This window comes from Lepus europaeus, chromosome 10 (assembly GCF_033115175.1).
Source record: "Lepus europaeus isolate LE1 chromosome 10, mLepTim1.pri, whole genome shotgun sequence".
Lineage (NCBI taxonomy): Eukaryota > Metazoa > Chordata > Mammalia > Lagomorpha > Leporidae > Lepus > Lepus europaeus.
Genome location: NC_084836.1, coordinates 44,554,005 through 44,572,616, shown reverse-complemented (window position 1 = coordinate 44,572,616; position 18,612 = coordinate 44,554,005). Strand labels below are relative to the sequence as shown.

Here is an 18,612-nt window from a genome sequence, read left to right as displayed (position 1 = left end):
GAAGAACTTGATCTCTCACACTCTGATAGTATGAAAGTGAAAACTGCCCAGTGGTTTTGGAAAGTGGCTTGGCCATTTATTATAAAATAAAACAAATGCTTACCATGACTATACTCCTAGGTACTACCCGAAAGAAATTTAAAAACATGTCCACACAAAGCACAATACACATAATGGGATTACATAAAAGACACAGTAGCCAAGGTAAAGTTTGGAAAATTTGACCCTCAAAAAAACATAACTAAGTTGATTGAAATTTTAAAGTAAGAGATAAACTCAAGTTATATCAAAGTTTGAGTTGAGCTTAGCAACTGATAAGTTGCCTCATTTGTAAAATACAGAGAATAAGGAGTTAAACACCACAAGGTTTTTGTATGAACTCCTGAGGACGGACCCATGTTGTGGTGCTAAAGGTTAAGCCACCATCTCCCATGGGGTGCAGAGCCCAAACACTTGGGCCATCCTCCACTGCACTCCCTGGCCACAGCAGACGGCGGCCATTAGAGGGTGAACCAACGGCAAAGGAAGACCTTTCTCTCTGTCTCTCTCTCTCACTGTCCACTCTGCCTGTCAAAAAAAAAAAAAAAAAAAAAAAAAAAAGTTAAAAAAAAAAAGTAAAGGTTAAGCCACCATCTCTGATGCTGGCATTCCTTATCAGAGCAACAGTTCAAGACTACTGAGGCCATTTGGGGAGTGAACCAGCAGATGGAAGATCTCTTTATCTCTGTCTTTCCTTCTCTGTTACTCTGCCATTCAAATAAATAAATAAATTTTGTTTGTTTGTTTTCAAATAATTCCTCAGGTCGAAATACAAAATTTGTTTGTTTCATCTATCTTATAAACATAGCCTAAAGGTATTTTTTATACAATATTTTTAGTGTGCCTATCTTTTGACTGTGAACCATCATATGAGTTCAGCTATTGAATTTTTCACTTGTTATGTCAGCACTCAAAAAAGTTTTGAATTTCAGATGTTCAGATTAAAGATGCTCAATCTGTATTTTCCACTTAATATTCATTTGGGCGCTCAGCTCTCTGCATCTTTGCTGAGCCGCCCGCCTGGCCTGGCCAGGTGTACTCTCCACTCACCCATGCAGCCCTGCTCTCCCCCAGTCTGAGCAACTGGGCACTCTCTCAGGTCCTGTCTGGAGAGGTGCCCATCTGTTTTTACTGATGTCCCTACCCTAATAAACTTTGCTACTTTTACCTCCCACTACTCTCTGTCTCACGCCTGAATTCTTTCTTGCACGAAGACAAGAACCCTGCAATTTCTCCGGTAACATTTTTGGCAACCACGAAGGGATTTTAAGAAGACATCGGAGGTCAGTATTCCTTCCCTCAAGCGGGACCGGATCTGTGGAAGTGACCATTGAGTGTCCGGCACCCCACAGCTCTCCGAGAACAATCCAGAGGGATTGTAAGGAACGGGAGGGCGATTAGGAAGGGCAGTTGGCTGAGAGCCTGGAGACCCCCTGAGCTCGCTTTGGCTTCCCGGCGGCCAGACTGCCATCCAAGGACCAGGTCTCTCTCTTGGAGGGACGCCTGGTCACGCTGCCTACTGCTATGCAAGCAGGGCTTAGCTTCGGTCGAGGCTAATATTGGCCCTCCAGGTAAACTCAGACAACTAGGTAGTGGGCAATCTTGAGCGATCGGAGATTTGGACCGCCACTCAGCCCCCAGACATCAGGGCCTTTCCCTATGCTCTCCTCCAGCTGAGATTCGTAGGGGAAGGTGAGGGCAGTCACTCTCATCTTGTCCTCTGTCATTTTCCGCCCCTCTCCTCCTCCCGGGGCTCCCTCCCCCACTCTTTGCTCTCTTCATCTCCATTCTTATACTGTTGGCCAGGAGAAAGCAAGAGGGAATTACACAGGTTTCTCCACATAGGGAAAAGCTGTTACCAGTTAATCCTTTCCAACCTGGTAGAAGGTCTTTGCAGCTTATGGTAGCTTTCATGTGTCTTGAAGTTTTTGTGAGCTGTTACTGTTGCTAAGCTTTGATTGTCTGAGGATTGAATCTGGAAAAGGAGCTAAAGTTAACTATCTGTTTTAATTGACTGAGTGTTTGCAGTAGTCCTGATTGATCTGGCTTTGGATGAATTATAGGAGGTTCCCCGCACTCTTGGTGAAATGGCGCACCTACCCAACCCCACGGCCAGTCCTGCCAGGCCCCGGTGTGTGCAGTCTTCCCTGTAAATGGGGGACCACAGCCTTTCTCTGCACTCTATTCCAGTCCACGTGGCCTGCTGCACCCAGGCAAGCATAGCCAGATATCTAGGAAGAGCACGCCCCCCCCCACCAGGGCTGCTTTTTTTTTTCCTCCCCTGGAGGAATTTCCAATTCAATACTTACTACTGCTGGCCTTATCTAAGGAAGCAGAACCTTAATCCATTAACCCTTTTTCTCTTTGCAGTTAATGGAAGCCTAAGCAATGGGTCATATGCTGATGTCTAGTTCTTTTCTCTGCTGCTGTCCCTGACTTATCTGATGAGAGTGTTCGTTCATGTGCCTTGAAGGTTTCGCGTTTTTCTATTGCCATTATGAGTCTTGATTGGGAAAACTGCAACGCAAAGTTGTTTATGTTGTTTATCTGTTTTCAGTGTTTGAGTGATTACCCAACTGATCAGAAATGTACTAATTGTTGGCTAAACCGCTTGACTCGACAGCTTAAATTCTAAACCGAGTCTTCCAACTTTGGGCTTCCAGTCGGATCCCTGGAACTCTCAAAGGATGAGACTCTAAAATTTGTTAAAGTAACAGCTGTTTGAGTCAATTCAGGTTATTTAAAATGTAAATGATGTCAGACCTATGTTGTATTCATGTTTTTGCTTTACAGCTAGAGTGGTCTTATAAAAATGAGAGTAAATTCTGTGTATACAAGCTCTTATGTTGTTAACTAAAGTAAGCCAATACAGATTGGTTCAGAGAATTAAGTTAATGCCAAAGCCCTTCGGTTTGCTTGGTAGCTCACTTGCTAGGTTTTACATGTCTTTGATATGCTTTAAACATGTTTCTCTTAACGATGAAGATCTTTTCAAAGTTGTAAACATGTACTAGTGTCCGTGTTTGCTGTCCAGGAGGAGTTATTCTTATATTACTTAAAAGCATGGAAATGTAATTTTGACTTTTAATTCAGATAATGGTGTGGTATTCATTAATAACTCAGTGTCTTAAGCCATCTAGGCATCAATGCTAAGCAAAATGTGGGAAAATGTATTGTGTACTTTTCACATCTTAAATTCGATAAGAGAGACTGAGTTTGTTAGCATGTATTCTCGTAGATTGTCCATACATGACAATTCAAGACTATGTAAAAGTAATTACAGGTATAAAGTTTCAGAAGGTGTGAGCAAGTCTTGAAAAGTTTTAAAAGGTTTACAACTTTAAAATTGTTTACAGAGTTTTCTTTGAGTGCTAATGCCAAAATTACATTGACCTGAAGTTGAAGTCTGATCTTCTGTTACAACAATGAGGTTTTTAAAAAATGTGCACTAATGTTAGTAAATATCTGGAAATGGTCTAAGTCGTAAATCTTGGAATCTGTTTTTGCAAAAACTATAACGTCTATTTTAACAGTGTCTGTTTAATCGGTTGCTCTGCCATTTCTAGAGTTAGGTCCTGTAAGCTCTTTTTGACTCTGTTAAATAGTTCTGAATTATGTGAACTCTTATGTGCAAGGTTTTTTTATTTCTGGTTTATTCGACAACAAGAGATATAGAATTCATGTTCTGCCCAAGTAATCTATTGTGTACTCTACTGTCTCTGTTAAGTTCAGATTGATGAAAAGCATTGTTAAGTATTATGATCAGATCTGGTTTAAAAGTGTAAAAATCACCCTGACTAATGAATGGCTATCATTTCAGGATGTTAAGGAATTCTATTTTGACCAGATACTCTAAGTTCTCTTGGCACCTTTAACAGACTTTCTGAAAATCAAAGTTCTAAATTATCCGGACTTTTGACATCCCCAGAGGGCCCCTGGAGATGTCAAAAGAGATATCTCTTATCTTGCAGAGATAATAACCAATCGGCTGTTTAGATTAAAAGTGGTGCCAAGATGTGAAATGATGCTAAACTTCAGCTATAAACGTGTTTCTTTCTAGCTGCTCCAGTCTCTGGCTCAGAAGCCAGATCCTTTAAAGAGGGACTGACAAAGTCTCCGTCCAGCTAACGCTGAACAACCAGGCATTGCCAGTTCAAATGTATTGCTAGTTCAAATGTGGATCAAACGGGAGGTCTAGCCAAAAGGGAAAAAATGTTCCAAAAGAGACTTAGAGACGACGGGAGATCGTTATGCGGCAGATGCTAGAGAACTGGGTTCCAGGAGCTCTAGTATCCACAGGCTACATGGTGAAAGCCCGGAAGCCCAAAAACTTACTTATGGGTTACACGGTAAGACTAGTTAAACCCGGAAACCCAGGCCCATAACCCACTGGCTACACGGTGAATAATCCGGGAGCCAAAGGATGGCAGAGACCTAAAGTCAGGCTACACAGTAAGCACTGGTTAAACCGCCAGTTAAATCTGAAAGCCCAGGAAGTCAGTCTAGAGACCCAACTTGTTGCCTCACTTCTCCTCTTTTCTCTTCCAGAAGGGAAGTTACTACAGTTCTGCAGGACTCTCCACTGTGATGTATGGTTTGATCCCCAGACCTTATGTAAGAAATGGTTGACCTTTCCTGTAATAATGCCTGGCCAAACAGCATAGCCAAAATAAGAGGTTAAACTATGAAATAATGTGACAGCTAGATCAATTTTTCGGTGTAAGCGGTAAATGGGCAGAACTCCTCTTTTAAACCAAATTAAGGGATAAATAGGAAGTTGTACTGATGACCTCAAAGTATGCAAGCAGGTCACCACAGTTGATCTTACCTAAAAGGTCATAGTTCTCCTCATGGGCACGGTCTTAACAAGAAAATACTAAGTGTCAGAATTTGCCCATGACCATAGTATTTTTTAGCTCACCCTGATATTAAATAAATCAGGGTTGGGTTGAGCACCCCCTTGACTGACATCATAGAGGCTGCCTCCTTGGTCCACTTTATTAGAGACCAGGAGAACGAGGAGCAAGCTAGCAGCAGGAGCAATATAAGGATAGGCAACAGGCCAATCAATGGCTGTTCTGCAAGGTGATCTGCCGTCAAGGAGACCCAGCAAGGCCAGTGCACCCCAAACAGCACCTGTTGCTGATATAAGGAGCGAGGGCATTGGGCAAGCAGCTGTCGTGACAGAAACTGCCTTCTGTCAGCTCTGCCAAGAGCATGGTCACTGGACACGGAACTGCCCTGGGTGTCAAAGGACTCCTGGTTCAGAACCGCAGACCTTGTGGCGCCGAGCTAAAAAGCCTTTAGCTCTGCCCAGCCTCTGCCCAGCTTCTAGCTCCAGCCACTGCTATTGAGGGGATGGCCTAGGGTCAGTGAAATGCAAGTTGCCTATTTCTACCAGCCTCCTATTAAAGCTCTCCTCCTAGTCCAGCCAGGTAATGCAAGTCAACAGGGTGCCTCCCTTAAAGGAGATTTGCATCTCTTGCAATTCTCTTCCAGCACCCCCTGGATAGGTCTGGGCCTCACACACCCAGCCAGGCCTTAAACGTCTATCCAACAGTATTAAGCTTAGAGAAAGCCCTCCCTGCCTGTTCCTAAAAACAGGGCTTTCAGTAACAGCTAACTCAGATAGTCCTGCACCTATTTGGACAGGTCCTCACTGAGGACTTAAAGGGACTATCTCTTGAGGGGGGAGCACAATAAACCATAATGTAGATGATTAAATGTAAATGATTTGTTAGTCTGTCTCTTTTCCCAGCCTGAGACTCTAGTCTTGTAAGTTAGCTTAACTTGCTAGCAAAACTAGCTACTAGGTATCTGGAGGAAAACAAAGCATAGCTAGTCCATTAAAGTGTTAATTATTTAACCCTTATCCTCTCCCCTGGGGAGAGAAAACCAGCCCCAGAGAGGATATAGGCCATGCAACAAGTTCCTACTTCTGCAAACTTCAGGCAGTCCCAGCTTTTCTCTATCAGGTTACAGGTTCCTAGATACAGGGAAATAGCACAGTTCCTAAACCAGGCTCTTGACAGGCAGCCAAAGCAGAGCCCCCTCCTTTGGGGGAAAGAGCAAACCACAGCCTTTGCTCAGCTAAAGGATGCTATAACTAAAGCCCCTGTGCTAGGACTGCCAAGCCCAGAGAAACCCTCCCAGCTGTATGTCACTGGGAGGCAGGGAGTCGCCTTAGGAGGGTTAACTCAGGATCTGGGACCTGTTAAGCAACCTGTGGGCTACTTTTCTAAAACCTTAGACATGGTTGCATAAGGATGGCCTCACTGCCTAAAGACAATGGCAGCAGCTGCCCTGCTTACAGAGGAGGTATCTAGAATTACACTGGGGCAAGATATCGCCCTTTATACCTCACATCAAATAAATTCTCTATTAGAGCAAAAGGGCTCTCACTGGCTCACAGATAGTAGAATACTAAAATAACAGGTCCTCCTTCTAGAAAACCCCCAGGTAAAAATAAGGCATTGCTCTACTCTAAACCCAGCTACTTTAATGCCAGTTCCAGGGGAAAGTGGTCCCCTCCACTCCTTTACTGAGACTATAGTCTTGATCTATGCCAGCAGAAGGGACCTAAAAGACAGCCCCCTGACTAACGCAGATGAGGTTTGGTTCACAGACAGAAACAGTTTTGTCAGACAGGACCCGCTTCTCAGGGTATGCAACAGTTACAGCATGGCACGTTATTGAAGCGTGCTCTGCCCCCAGAAACTTTTGCTCAGCTAGCAGAACTGATTGCCTTAACCAGAGCTCTAGATCACACAAGGGATTTGTAAGGCATCTTCACTCTGCATGGAGACCTTAGTCTTCTGGTGAAGTAAGAAGAGCCAACCAGGCTCTATGGAAAACATCAAGTACAGAAATGTGTGCTTGGTAAGAAAGGTTTAGAAGGAAAGAGTGTTGGTAAGAAGGGTTAAAAAGGAAAGAGCCTTTTAAATAAGGAAAGGACATGGTTTGTAAGAATGACTTTATCCTGAGGGCTAGTTTACTCTAGACTGGAATGGAAATGGTGAAATGTTTAAAGTAAGTTGAAGAGGGTGTGTGGAAGTCACAAAAGGTTATAAAAGAAATATTGGACATGTTAACTGCTGCTCTGAAAGGTATCTGCGCCATGCTCCAGGAAGAATGTTGTCTCTGGGTCAATCAGACTGGACAGGTACAAACCCAAATTTGTACTTTTACTGGACAATTCCAAACAGCTCCAGGACCAGGCCAAGCAGGGCAGGGATTTCTGGCCTGACATCTGGTCATGGAAATCCTGACTATTTCCTCTCCTTGGCCCAATAACATCTGTAATTTTGCTGCTTCTCTTTGGACTGTGTGTTTTTAATGCCCTTGTTCCTTTTGTCTCTAACAGACTAAAGGCTGTCAAACTCTAAATGGTCATCACACAAGGCTTCCAGCCCATTCCATTGGACGACCTGAGCAGCCCTCTGGACTGAGCAGGACAGTCTTTCCAAGGCCACTGTTGCACACCATAAGACAGATAGCAAGAGGAAAATACCCAAATCTCCCTCGACGCCCACATGCCAGCTTTGAAGAAGTTACAGAAGATGGAACTCCATCCATAATCCCAAAAAGAATTTTGGGTATTACCTCTTGAGGGGGGAATGTTAGGTAGGAAGTCAGTTATGAGCTTATGTGTGTGTAACAGGCCTAAAGAGAAGACATCTATGTCCAGCATATGCATCTGCATCTCAAAGTCATCCCAATAATGTTTCAGGGGCAGCCTGGCCCTCGCATCCTGCCCTGCCCCCTTCTACCTGATAACCTGCCAGGTGTAGGTCCCCAGCCCTTCTGCCTGACAATCTTCCACAATCTCCCTGGTGCAGCCTAGTATCTGCATCTCAAACACCCTGCTCCCTGCCTCCTGTCTGATAACATTTGCATCCATAAAGTCCTTTGTTTCAGACCTTCAAGAGAAGTTTTTCTATTTGCATCCAAAAAGCCCTTTGTTCCAAGAGGAGCAGAGGTGGGGAAGCAAGACCCATCTCGTTAAAAACCTCCAGCCTCAACTGGACTGCGCGCTCAGCTCTCTGCATCTTTGCTGAGCTGCCCGCCTGGCCTGGCCAGGTGTACTCTCCACTCACCCATGCAGCCCTGCTCTCCCCCAGTCTGAGCGACTGGGCACGCTCTCTCAGGTCCTGTCTGGAGAGGTGCCCATCCGTTTTTACTGATGTCCCTACCCTAATAAACTTTGCTACTTTTACCTCCCACTAAAAAAAAAAAAATTCATTTGAAAAGAAGTTATAGAAGCATGAATTTAGCCTAGTGATGAAGATACCATACCCCACATTGGAGTACTTTGGTTTGATTCCTGGATCTGACTCCTGACTACAGTTTCCTGCTAATGCAGACCCTGGGAGGCAGCAGGGATAGTTCAAATAATTGGATTTCTGCCATGCATGTAGAAGACCTGGATCGTGGCTTCAGCCCTAGTCCCACTCCAGCCACTGTAGACTTCTGTGAAGTAAACTATAAGATAGGAACTCTAGTTGCCTCTCTGCCAAATAAGTAAAAGATAAATATTATTTAAAAGAAAGGTTTTGTTTCAAAAAAGTTGCAAAAATCTAATCTCAAAGGATAATTCCTAAAGTTACACCACCAAACTTGACTAATTAAACAGACCCTATAAGATGATAGTTAAGACTCTAAAATTTAATTTTAAAAAATTTGATAACCAATTGACAGTCATTCCCTCTTTATCCATAGGGGATACATTTTGAGATCCCCAGTGGATGCCTGTAACCACAAATAGTACCAAGCCTTATATACACTGTATTTTTCTATCATACATACATACCTATGTTGAAGTTTAAATTATAAATTAAGCACAGTGAGAGATTAACAATAACTAGCAATAAAACAGAGTAACAATATACTGTAATAAAACTTATGTGAATGTGGTCTCTCTCTCTCTCCCTCTCTCAATTGTTGCAGGGAGGGTCACATATCCAATGTGGATAGGCAGAACAAAGGAATGATTCATGCCTCTGGTGGATTGGAGTAAGATCTCATTATGCTACTCAGAATTTAAAATTTAGGGACTGCTCGTTTCTTGAACTTTTCATTTAATATTCTTGGACCATGGGTAACTGAAACTCCAGAAAAAGAAACTACAGACAATGGGTTAGCACTGCAATATTAACTTTCAAACACCAAATTTAAGTTCTCAGTTTTCAAAGCAGAAGCCTTTCCACAGTGGCTATCAGTAGTATCACACAGAGTTTGGAATATTTAATTAGATAAACTTTAGTTGAGGAGCAAAATCCACTGTACAAAACTGATAAAGTATGAATTAAAAAATGTGAACCATGAAGCTTTGGGAGTCCTCAAGATTCTTTTAAGAGTGCCAGCAGGACCAAAACTAGTTTCCTCCACTTTTTCCTTATGTTGACATTTTCATTGATGGTACAGGAAAAAAAAAAAAAAGAAAGAAAGAAAATGTTGGATAAAACTGTTGGCATCTTAGCACAAATCAAGGCAGAGGCACCAAACTGTAACAGTGGTCACTGAATTCTACAGTTATGCACTCATAGTACAAGAATACCAGTTTCACTTATAAGCATCCTTGAAGAAGAAATATAAAATAGTAATCTTGAACTTCTAGTACACATGGTTTTAATATTCTGTGTGACAAAATGAGAAATATGTATAGATCACTCCTCTGTATTTTATTTTTTAGTGTGTCAGCACTTGGAATATCTGCAAAGTGGGTGAACAAATATTTTTCAAATGACAACTGTACAATGTTACAAAATCATGCATGACAAAAGAGCCATTCAAAATTTAAGACCAATGCATTTTAATTTAACAGGATATGGAAAGTGTACTGATACATTCTGAGATTCCACATCACAACTGGCATTTAAAAGACGACTACCTGGGGTCAGCCATGTGGCATAGCCAGTAAAGCCTCTGCCTGCAACTCCAGAATCTCATATGGCCACCATCCATTTCAATCCAGCTCCCTACTAATGCACCTGGGAAAGCAGCAGAAGATGGACCAATGCTTGGGCCCCTGTACCCATGTGGGAGACCCAGAGAAGCTCCTGGTTCCTGGCTTCAGTCTGGCCCAGCCCAAGCAGTTGCAGCCATCTGGGGAATGAACCAGTGGATGGACGATATCTCTGTCTCTTTCTTTCTCTGTAACTCTGCCTTTCAAATATATAAAAATCTTGAAACAAACAAATGAAAAATAACTATTGCTTGCCAAGTTTTGATCTACTGTCAAAAAAAGTCTATAGTTGTGTATAAAAGACATATAGCACCAAATTTTATTCATATACTTTATTTGAATCATCTCTATACAACAGATTGATTGCAGAAACATGTAAATATACTCTGGACTAAAAACAGTCCAGACTAAAACCATTCCATAGCTCCTTGCCAGCACGTACAAACTGTAGTACCTTCCTATCATGTACACACTCAACAGAAGAGCATGGAAGCCCCTTGTAAGAAATATTTACCAACGACGACAAGATCTAGGCTTAGATAAAAACAAGCCAGAAAGGACTCCAGTACGACTGCCCCAACTTTCTCAGTAACTAATGTGTAACCACTACTTTTGTTCCTTGGAAATAATGTGAAGGATATAGAAGTATCCCTACAGTGTGAGATCTCAGCGCATTGGTCTTTCTTTCTACTAGGCCCTCTGTTCGGAGTCTTTCTTCTAAAATAAAATTTCACTTCTACTTTAAAAAAAAAAAAAAGAGAGAAAATACAACTGTCTTATTACAATAGACATTAAAGAGATCTGCAAAAACTATCAAGCAGCAATTTTCAAGCAAGGATGCAACATCTGGAGATACTTTTGGATGTCACAACTGGGAAAAGTGGTATTAGTATCTAGTGGGTATAGTTTAAGATACTGCTAAATATCTTATAATGTACAGGACAACACTGCACAACCAACTAAATTAACTAAAATGTTAATTCCAAGACTGAGGAATCCTGAAATAAAATAACACTGTCCTTCTCAATTTTGAGGAGGGAACAATAATTTTTAATAAAAATATTTATGATTCAGCAACTCCACTACTAGGAATATATCCAAAGGAAAAGAAACTACTATTAAAAGAGGTATTTGCACCTCATGTTTACTACACCATTATTCACAATAGCCCACATATGGAATTAACGTAGGTGTCCACAGAAAAGGGAAAGAAATTCTATCATTTACAACAATGTGGATTAACCTACAGAAAAGTTATGTGATATAAAATAAGCCAGGCACAGAAAGACAAGATTTCACTTATATGTGGGAGCTAAAAAAGTTAAATCTCACAGAAGTATAGAGAATAGTGGTTACCAGGGACTGGGATGGAGTGGGGGAACAGAAAGAGGATGATTAACAAGTACAAGGGGTGCTACAAGACAGGCGGAATAACTTCTAATATTTTACTGCACAGTAGGGTAACTATGGTTGACAACAACTAATTATATACTTCAAAATAGCTACCAGCCTGGATTTTGAATTCTCAACACAAGGAAATGATAAATGTGTAACGTGACAGAACAAATGATATTCATATGAACAGGTAATAGAAGTTTATCATTATAAATAAACTATAGTAAGCTTCTTAAAATATTCTTAGTTTTAACTTACAATAAATATCAATAGATAAAATCTATATAAACAGAAGCTCTCCAGCATCTTCAGTAATTTTTTCAAGAGTATAAAGGAGCCGCAATATCAGAAAAGTTTAAGAATTACTGAATTAGAGAATGGTATGACTAACAAAGTATATTAGTGAAGATAAGAGAAAGTCAAGAATACTAAAATAAAATGCACTCATTCCAAGAGTATTATGGATAACCCAAACAAAACAAAATAAGAACCATATAGAATTGAACAGTTAAAAAACTTAGAAAAAAAAAAAAACACTAAAATAGTTCCGAATATCACTCTCCTTTCTAACAAACAAATATTAAAACCACAGTTTCTTACCCTGGCTATGCGGACTTGCTGGACTAAGAGATGGCTGATGCAAATCTTTGGTTGGTGTTGGATAAGATTCTTTCCCTTGGCGCTGACTCATTTTTCCTGGTGTCAGAAGCTGAGATTCGTCACTGTTTGCTACAACAGCTCAAGGAAAGAAGAGAAAAATAATTAGTACTAGAGTCATACATATACATAGAAACATAGAATAGGATTAGGACTGCAATGGGTTTGGTAGTAATATTCATTTTACCAATGCAATAATTTAATAAATTATCAAAATCATTATGTTTTCATGTTGGTTTACTATCAACCCAAGAGGAACTGACAGGTACATGTGAGTCAAATACACAAATTACAAACATTATGAAAGTGAAAATATATATTCAACTGATAATGCAAGGCACTGCAATTTACTATGGGCTTTTCACTTTTATTAATTCTTTCTGTTTGCCAATAGAATTAGCAAAAGATAAATCATTTCACAGAAATACTAATTATGAGCAGTGTAACATTTACAAGAATTTCTAATGTAGTTTCTAATTTTTGTAGAAAGTAGCATGATTGTTGTTTTAGAGATGGGAAACCAGAGGACAGAGACTGCTTTGCCTAAGGCTAAGTAGTAGTAGCTTTAAATTAAATCCTCAATTTAAATAATTCTTGGAGGCTGCCTTTTACCTATTTGACTAAGCTACTAATAATACAGCACAGCAATGCTCAGTTTCATAGAGGACAGAAAAGACAAAACACTAAAAGAGGAAAAAGGACAAACACTTTATGTTTCTGTGCATTTCGCCTGCAAAAAAAGTTTCACCTTTTAAAAGAATGATTTGGTCTTTACTCTAACTTTCCAAGTTAACAAAACAGAACATATTTTTATTATGTCTTTTTCATTTTTTTAATTTATTTGAAGGAAGGAGAGGGAAGGAAAGATGGGGGTTAGACCCACACCCACACCCACACCCACACAGAGAGAGAGAGAGAGAGAGAGAGAGAAGAGGAGAGAGGAAGAGGGGAGAGGGGAGAGGAGAAAGAGAGAAACTTCCATTAACTGTTTCATGCTCAAATGCCTACAACAGCAAAAGCTGAACTAGGGCTGGAGCCAGGAGCTAGGAGCAAGGATCTGGGTCTCCCATGTGGGTGCCAAGGAACCCAATTACTTGAGCTTTTGCAACTGCTTCCCAGAGTTTGCATTGGTGGGAAGCTAGAGTTAGGAGCCTGAGCTGGGAATCCAATCCAAGCAGTCTAATAAAGAAGATGGACATCTGAACTACTAGCTTAATGCCTGCTCCCATCACCATATCTTTTTAAGTCACACTGTTTTAGTACATTTTCCATTGTGATAAAGCCTTCAAAATTATATTTTTGCTTCCTATATCACAAAGAAAAAATATAAAAACTTTCATTTATGATCCAAGTAAAGACAGATGACACCTAAAAGACTGATAACTCCTAAATTTATTCTCTAGCTATACTATATTCCCCGAAATGAAAGCTCACATATCTAACTATCTGTCTTATAATCAAGTCTTTATCACTTAACAGAAAACTAAATTCATCTAGGGTATAATTCTTTTTTTTAAAGATTTATTTATCCACTTGAAAGAATCACAGAGGGAGGAGGAGGAGAAGAGGGAAGGGAAGAAGAGGAAGAGGAAGAAGGAGGAGATGGAGGAAAAGGAGGAGAAAGAGAGGGGGAGAGAGAGAGATGGGGGGAAGAGAGGTAGAGGTAGAGGTGGGTGGGGAGGGAGGGAGGGAGGGGGAGAGAGAGAGAGAGAGAGATAGAGAGAGAGAGATCCTCCTTCCACTGGTTTACTCCTCAAATGGTTGCAACAGCTGCAGTGAGGCCAGGCTGAAGCCAGGAGCTAGGAGCTTCTTCCAGGTCTCCCACATGGGTGGCTGAGGCCCAAGTACTTGGTTCATCTTCTGCTGCTTTTCTCAGGCCATTAGCAGAGATCTGGATTGGAAGTGGAGCAGCTGGGACATGAACTGCTGCCCACATGGGCAGGATTGCTGCCCACATGCCAGGATTGCAGGCAGCAGCTTTACCTGCTAAATCCCCATGCCAGCCCTGCATAATTCTTTTCTTTAACTTAATATTTTATTTACTATTTTTAACGGAACATGTTTTTAACATACATTACAGTCAAAACCCCAATGACTCTACCAAAGAGTTCAACAAAAAAAAGTGTAAAGATCTTAGTCTAGCAGAAAAATAAGTAAGGTCTACAAACAATAATCAAATAAAAAGGTGCTCAACTTCTCATATAAAGTAAATTTTAAGATAGTTACAAAATCATTCAAACTATAGTAGCATAAAATTCAGACCAATTTGTTTCACGAAGACTTATAACAAAGTTTGGCAAAACACTGTATTTGCAGTAAAACTGATACACATAGGGGCCAGCACCGTGGCATAGAGGGTAAAGCCACTGCTTACGGCACCAGCATCCCTTATGGGCATCAGTTTGAGTCCCAGCTACTCCACTTCCAACTCAGCTCTCTGCTATGGCCTGGGAAAGCAGTAGAAGATGGCCCAAATCCTTGGGCCCCTGCACCGGCATTGGAGACCTGGAAGAAGCTCCTGGGTCCTGGCTTCGGATTGGCGCAGCTCCGGCTGTTGTGGCTATTTGGGGAGTGAACCAGCAGATGGGACACCTCTCCCTGTTGCCTCTGCCTCTCTGTAACTTTGTCAAATAAATAAATAAATCTTTAAAAAATTTTGATACATATAGATATTTCTCTCCTCTTTGTTATTGTTTTGTTAGTTTTTAAAATTTAACTCCCACATATAAAGGAGAACATGAGGTATTTGCCTTTCTGTGTCTCACTTATTTCACTCAATATGATATCCTTCAGTTCTAACCATTTTGCTGCAAATGACAGAATTTTTATTCTTTTTTTTAGCTGAACAATATGCTAGTGCGTGTATGTGACATTTTCTTTATGCACTTATCTGATGATGGACACCTTACTTGATTCCATATTTTGGCTATTGTGAACAGTGCTACAATAAACAGGGTGGAGCAGGCATCTCTTTGATACAATGCGTTCATATCTTTTGGGTATGTATCCAATAGTGGGATTGCTGGATCATATGGAAGACCCATTCTAGCTTTTATTTGTTTGTTTTAAAGAAATCTTATATGGTTTTTCACAGTGACTTCCAAATATTTTTGTACCAAAATAAACTTAATCTTTAATTTCACCTTACCATGATCTCCTTGAAGCACCCCTATTAAGTTCTTAATTTTAATATAACAAAATATATCAATTTTTAATGGTTAGTATCTACTACTCCACAGCTTTACTCTATCACCCTACTCTACATGATTTTTATTGTAGCTCTTATCATTTTCTGATATTATATCATCTCTTTGTTTACTGTCTGCCCTCTTCCACTGGACATTAAGTCATGGGAGTAGGGAGATTTGTTTGTCTTACTTTTCTGTAAATTCTCAGTTTCAGTTACACTTCATGGCATATTGCAGGTGTTAATTCATGGTTTATGAAAGGTGGTCAACAAAATTATGTTGAATGAATTAACTAACTTTTAGCTTATATGAGACTTCATTAGCATAAAGTATATGGTGATGCAGTTACTAAATCTAAGATTCATTTGATTTCTAAAAATAATTATTGAAATTTAAAAATGAATTTTACTGGCAGAAAGACAACATGACCTAAATAACAGAGGCTGCTCAGAAATACACCCACAGATATATATAGTCCAGATGCACAGTAAAGGTAGGAAAAAGAAAGACTACTCCAATAATGACTCAAGGAAATTGTTTATCCATATTGGAGAAACAGATTCCCACCTCTTACCACAAACAAAAAGTAGTTCTAAATAAATGTAAAAAGTTGAATTTAAAACCTTTTAGACTGTAAAAGAATATCTTTATAAATCTGGGGTCGGGAATGACTTCTTAAAAAACACACAGAAGTACTAGTCAAAAACAAAGAATTGAGAAACTCTATTAAAATTATGAATTCAGCTAATCAATTAATACAATAGTAAAACTGAAAAGAAAGTATAAAACAGAAGATATTTGCAACACATATAATTAAAGAGTTGGTATCCAGAATGTTCTAAAAATGTAACTCCTATAAATCAATTACAAAAAGATCAACAACATAAAAAAAATGGGGGAAAGATAAGAACAGTGACTTCCTGAAAGAAGAAATGCAAACGATCAGTAAGTATATAAAAATATCTCATCTTTCTTTGTAATCAGAGAAATGCAAATCAAGATCATAATGGAATAAATATTTTACACTCAGTAGAACTGGTAAAAATTATCTAGAAGTCTGATAGTACCAAATATTGATAAGGACAGGGTCAACAAAATGGCTTAATCACTGTTGGTGGAGTATAAGCATAAATTGACACAAACACTTTGGAAAACAATTTGAAGCTATCTTATATGAAAATGAATTTTAGCAGACCCCATAGCTCTAACAATTTCATTCTTAGATTTATACCCAGGATAACTCTTAAAGGTATATACAGGAGATAAGAGTAAGACTGTTCAGAGCAACAATATTCATAAAGCAAAAATCAAAACAATTTAAATATTTGTCAAATGAAAATAAAATAAGAATAATAAATTGTGTCTTTTGCATACAATGAAATAGCAAATAGCACTGAAAAGGAATGATCTATTCCTATACCAAACAACATGAGTGAATCTTGGAAGTAAAATATTAACCACAAAAACAAAGTCCATAAACATAGCATGATACCATTCTCATAAGTTAAAAACCTTAGTGATACAAATATAATTGAAAACAAAACTTGGTTATACAAACGTAGTTTTAAAATAACAGAAAACTCTTGGCCGGCGCTGTGGCTTAACAGGCTAATCCTCCACCTTGCGGTGCCGGCACACTGGGTTCTAGTCCCGGTTGGGGCGCCGAATTCTATCCCGGTTGCCCCCCTTCCAGGCCAGCTCTCTGCTGTGGCCCGGGAGTGCAGTGGAGGATGGCCCAAGTGCTTGGGCCCTGCACCCGCATGGGAGACCGGGAGAAGCGCCTGGCTCCTGGCTTCGGATCAGCGCGAGGCGCCAGCCTCAGTGGCCATTGGAGGGTGAACCAACGGCAAAAAGGAAGACCTTTCTCTCTGTCTCTCTCTCACTATCCACTCTGCCTGTCAAAAAATAAAATAAAATAACAGAAAAACTCTTTAAAAAGCAAAGAGTAGTAAACAAAACATACAACTTTATCACCAACTCTGCAAGCAGGTGCAAGGATAAAAGAGAAGAGAAACAGATAAAAAGACATGAGGTATTTCTAAGATTCTAGTTCTTGGATTGTAGGTTAAATACTTGCTAATAACTCTGTGATGTTTACCACTTACATATGACACATAGGTTATTTTGCACGTATCAGATAAAACATTTAAGGCTATCATATTATATTCTTTTTTATAATTTTTTATTTATATAATGTGAACAAATTTCAAGTGTTTTACATATACAGATTTAGAAGCACAGTGATACTTTCCACCCTACCCTCCCTCCTATACCTGCTCCCACCTTCCCTCCTCCTTCCTTTCTTATTCTTTTAATTTTTACAATGACATCATGTTGTTTTCTTATTATTATTTGTTCAGTTCTTTACTTAGTGGAGGGTTAAGTTTATGATTTAAAAGGAACTGAAAGTATGTCATTGTAAAAATATATTCTAAGATGAGCCACTAATAGAATTAAAACATGCTTCAGTATTTCATCACTAAGACATAGGTACCTAGGTCTTAAATAACTCCACTATATAAAAAAGAAAACAGTGCTAACCTTGAAGTGAGAGAATACATAAAAACAGCAACAAACAGAGTGTACTTCTTTACAGTAAAACAGGAAATCCATCTTTCTATTTGTCTTCTCTCATTCCACTCAAAAGCCTTAACAACTAAGCCAACAAAAAGAGGTTTTATGTAATATAAAAATCATTATGATATCCTACGTCATGTGTGCAGTAGTAGACTACTTGAGTGGAAATTTCATAACAGTAACTTTTTTTTGTTGGTATCTCTTGGCATATGCCTGACACTCAGTAAATATTTGCTAAATGACAGAATATATATATTGCTGAAAGAACCACTACATGATTCCAGTATCCTTTATGACACGATTGACTCCCTTACTAATGATAACACTACAATGCCCTCTGGTGGCTCTACTTTGTTACTCACTTTAGTAGAGATCACACTGGAATAACCAATACTAACATAATTTAACATACCAGATGCATCTTCTAAGAATAATATACCTAACAGTCTTTACTACCTGAATTCAACACATCAATATAAAATTTGAGAAATTTTACAATTTTCAAAGTCTGCTGTTTGTACTTAATCTAAGTGGAAGCTAAAGGAATATAAAGAAAAATCTTAAAGCCACAAATAACCTGTTTATATATCCTATGTATCCCCTTTTTAGGTGGTATAAATCACATTGTTTTTTCATTTAATAGTACTTCATTTAATAGTACAGATGCTAATAAAGTACTATAAAATTGCTTCACTTGAAAATAACATTGGGGTGGCTGTTGGGCCTAGCAGTTAAACTGCTACTTAGGATGCGCACATCTCACATCAGAGTGTTTGGCTTAGAGTCCTGGCC

The 18,612-nt window shown here is 39.5% G+C and overlaps 1 protein-coding gene across 6 annotated transcripts in view; it reads right to left on the bottom strand.

The window, feature by feature from the left end:
• OSBPL8 (oxysterol binding protein like 8) overlaps positions 1-18,612 on the bottom strand; it is a 210,840-nt gene that overhangs the window by 90,878 nt on the left and 101,350 nt on the right. For 5 of the 6 annotated variants that reach the window (XM_062203175.1, XM_062203177.1, XM_062203179.1 and 2 more), the window contains one exon: positions 11,999-12,136. In XM_062203175.1, coding sequence (XP_062059159.1) covers positions 11,999-12,136 — 138 coding nt within the window. The remainder of the gene's footprint in view (positions 1-11,998; positions 12,137-18,612) is intronic. The other variant, XM_062203180.1, reaches the window with a different exon arrangement.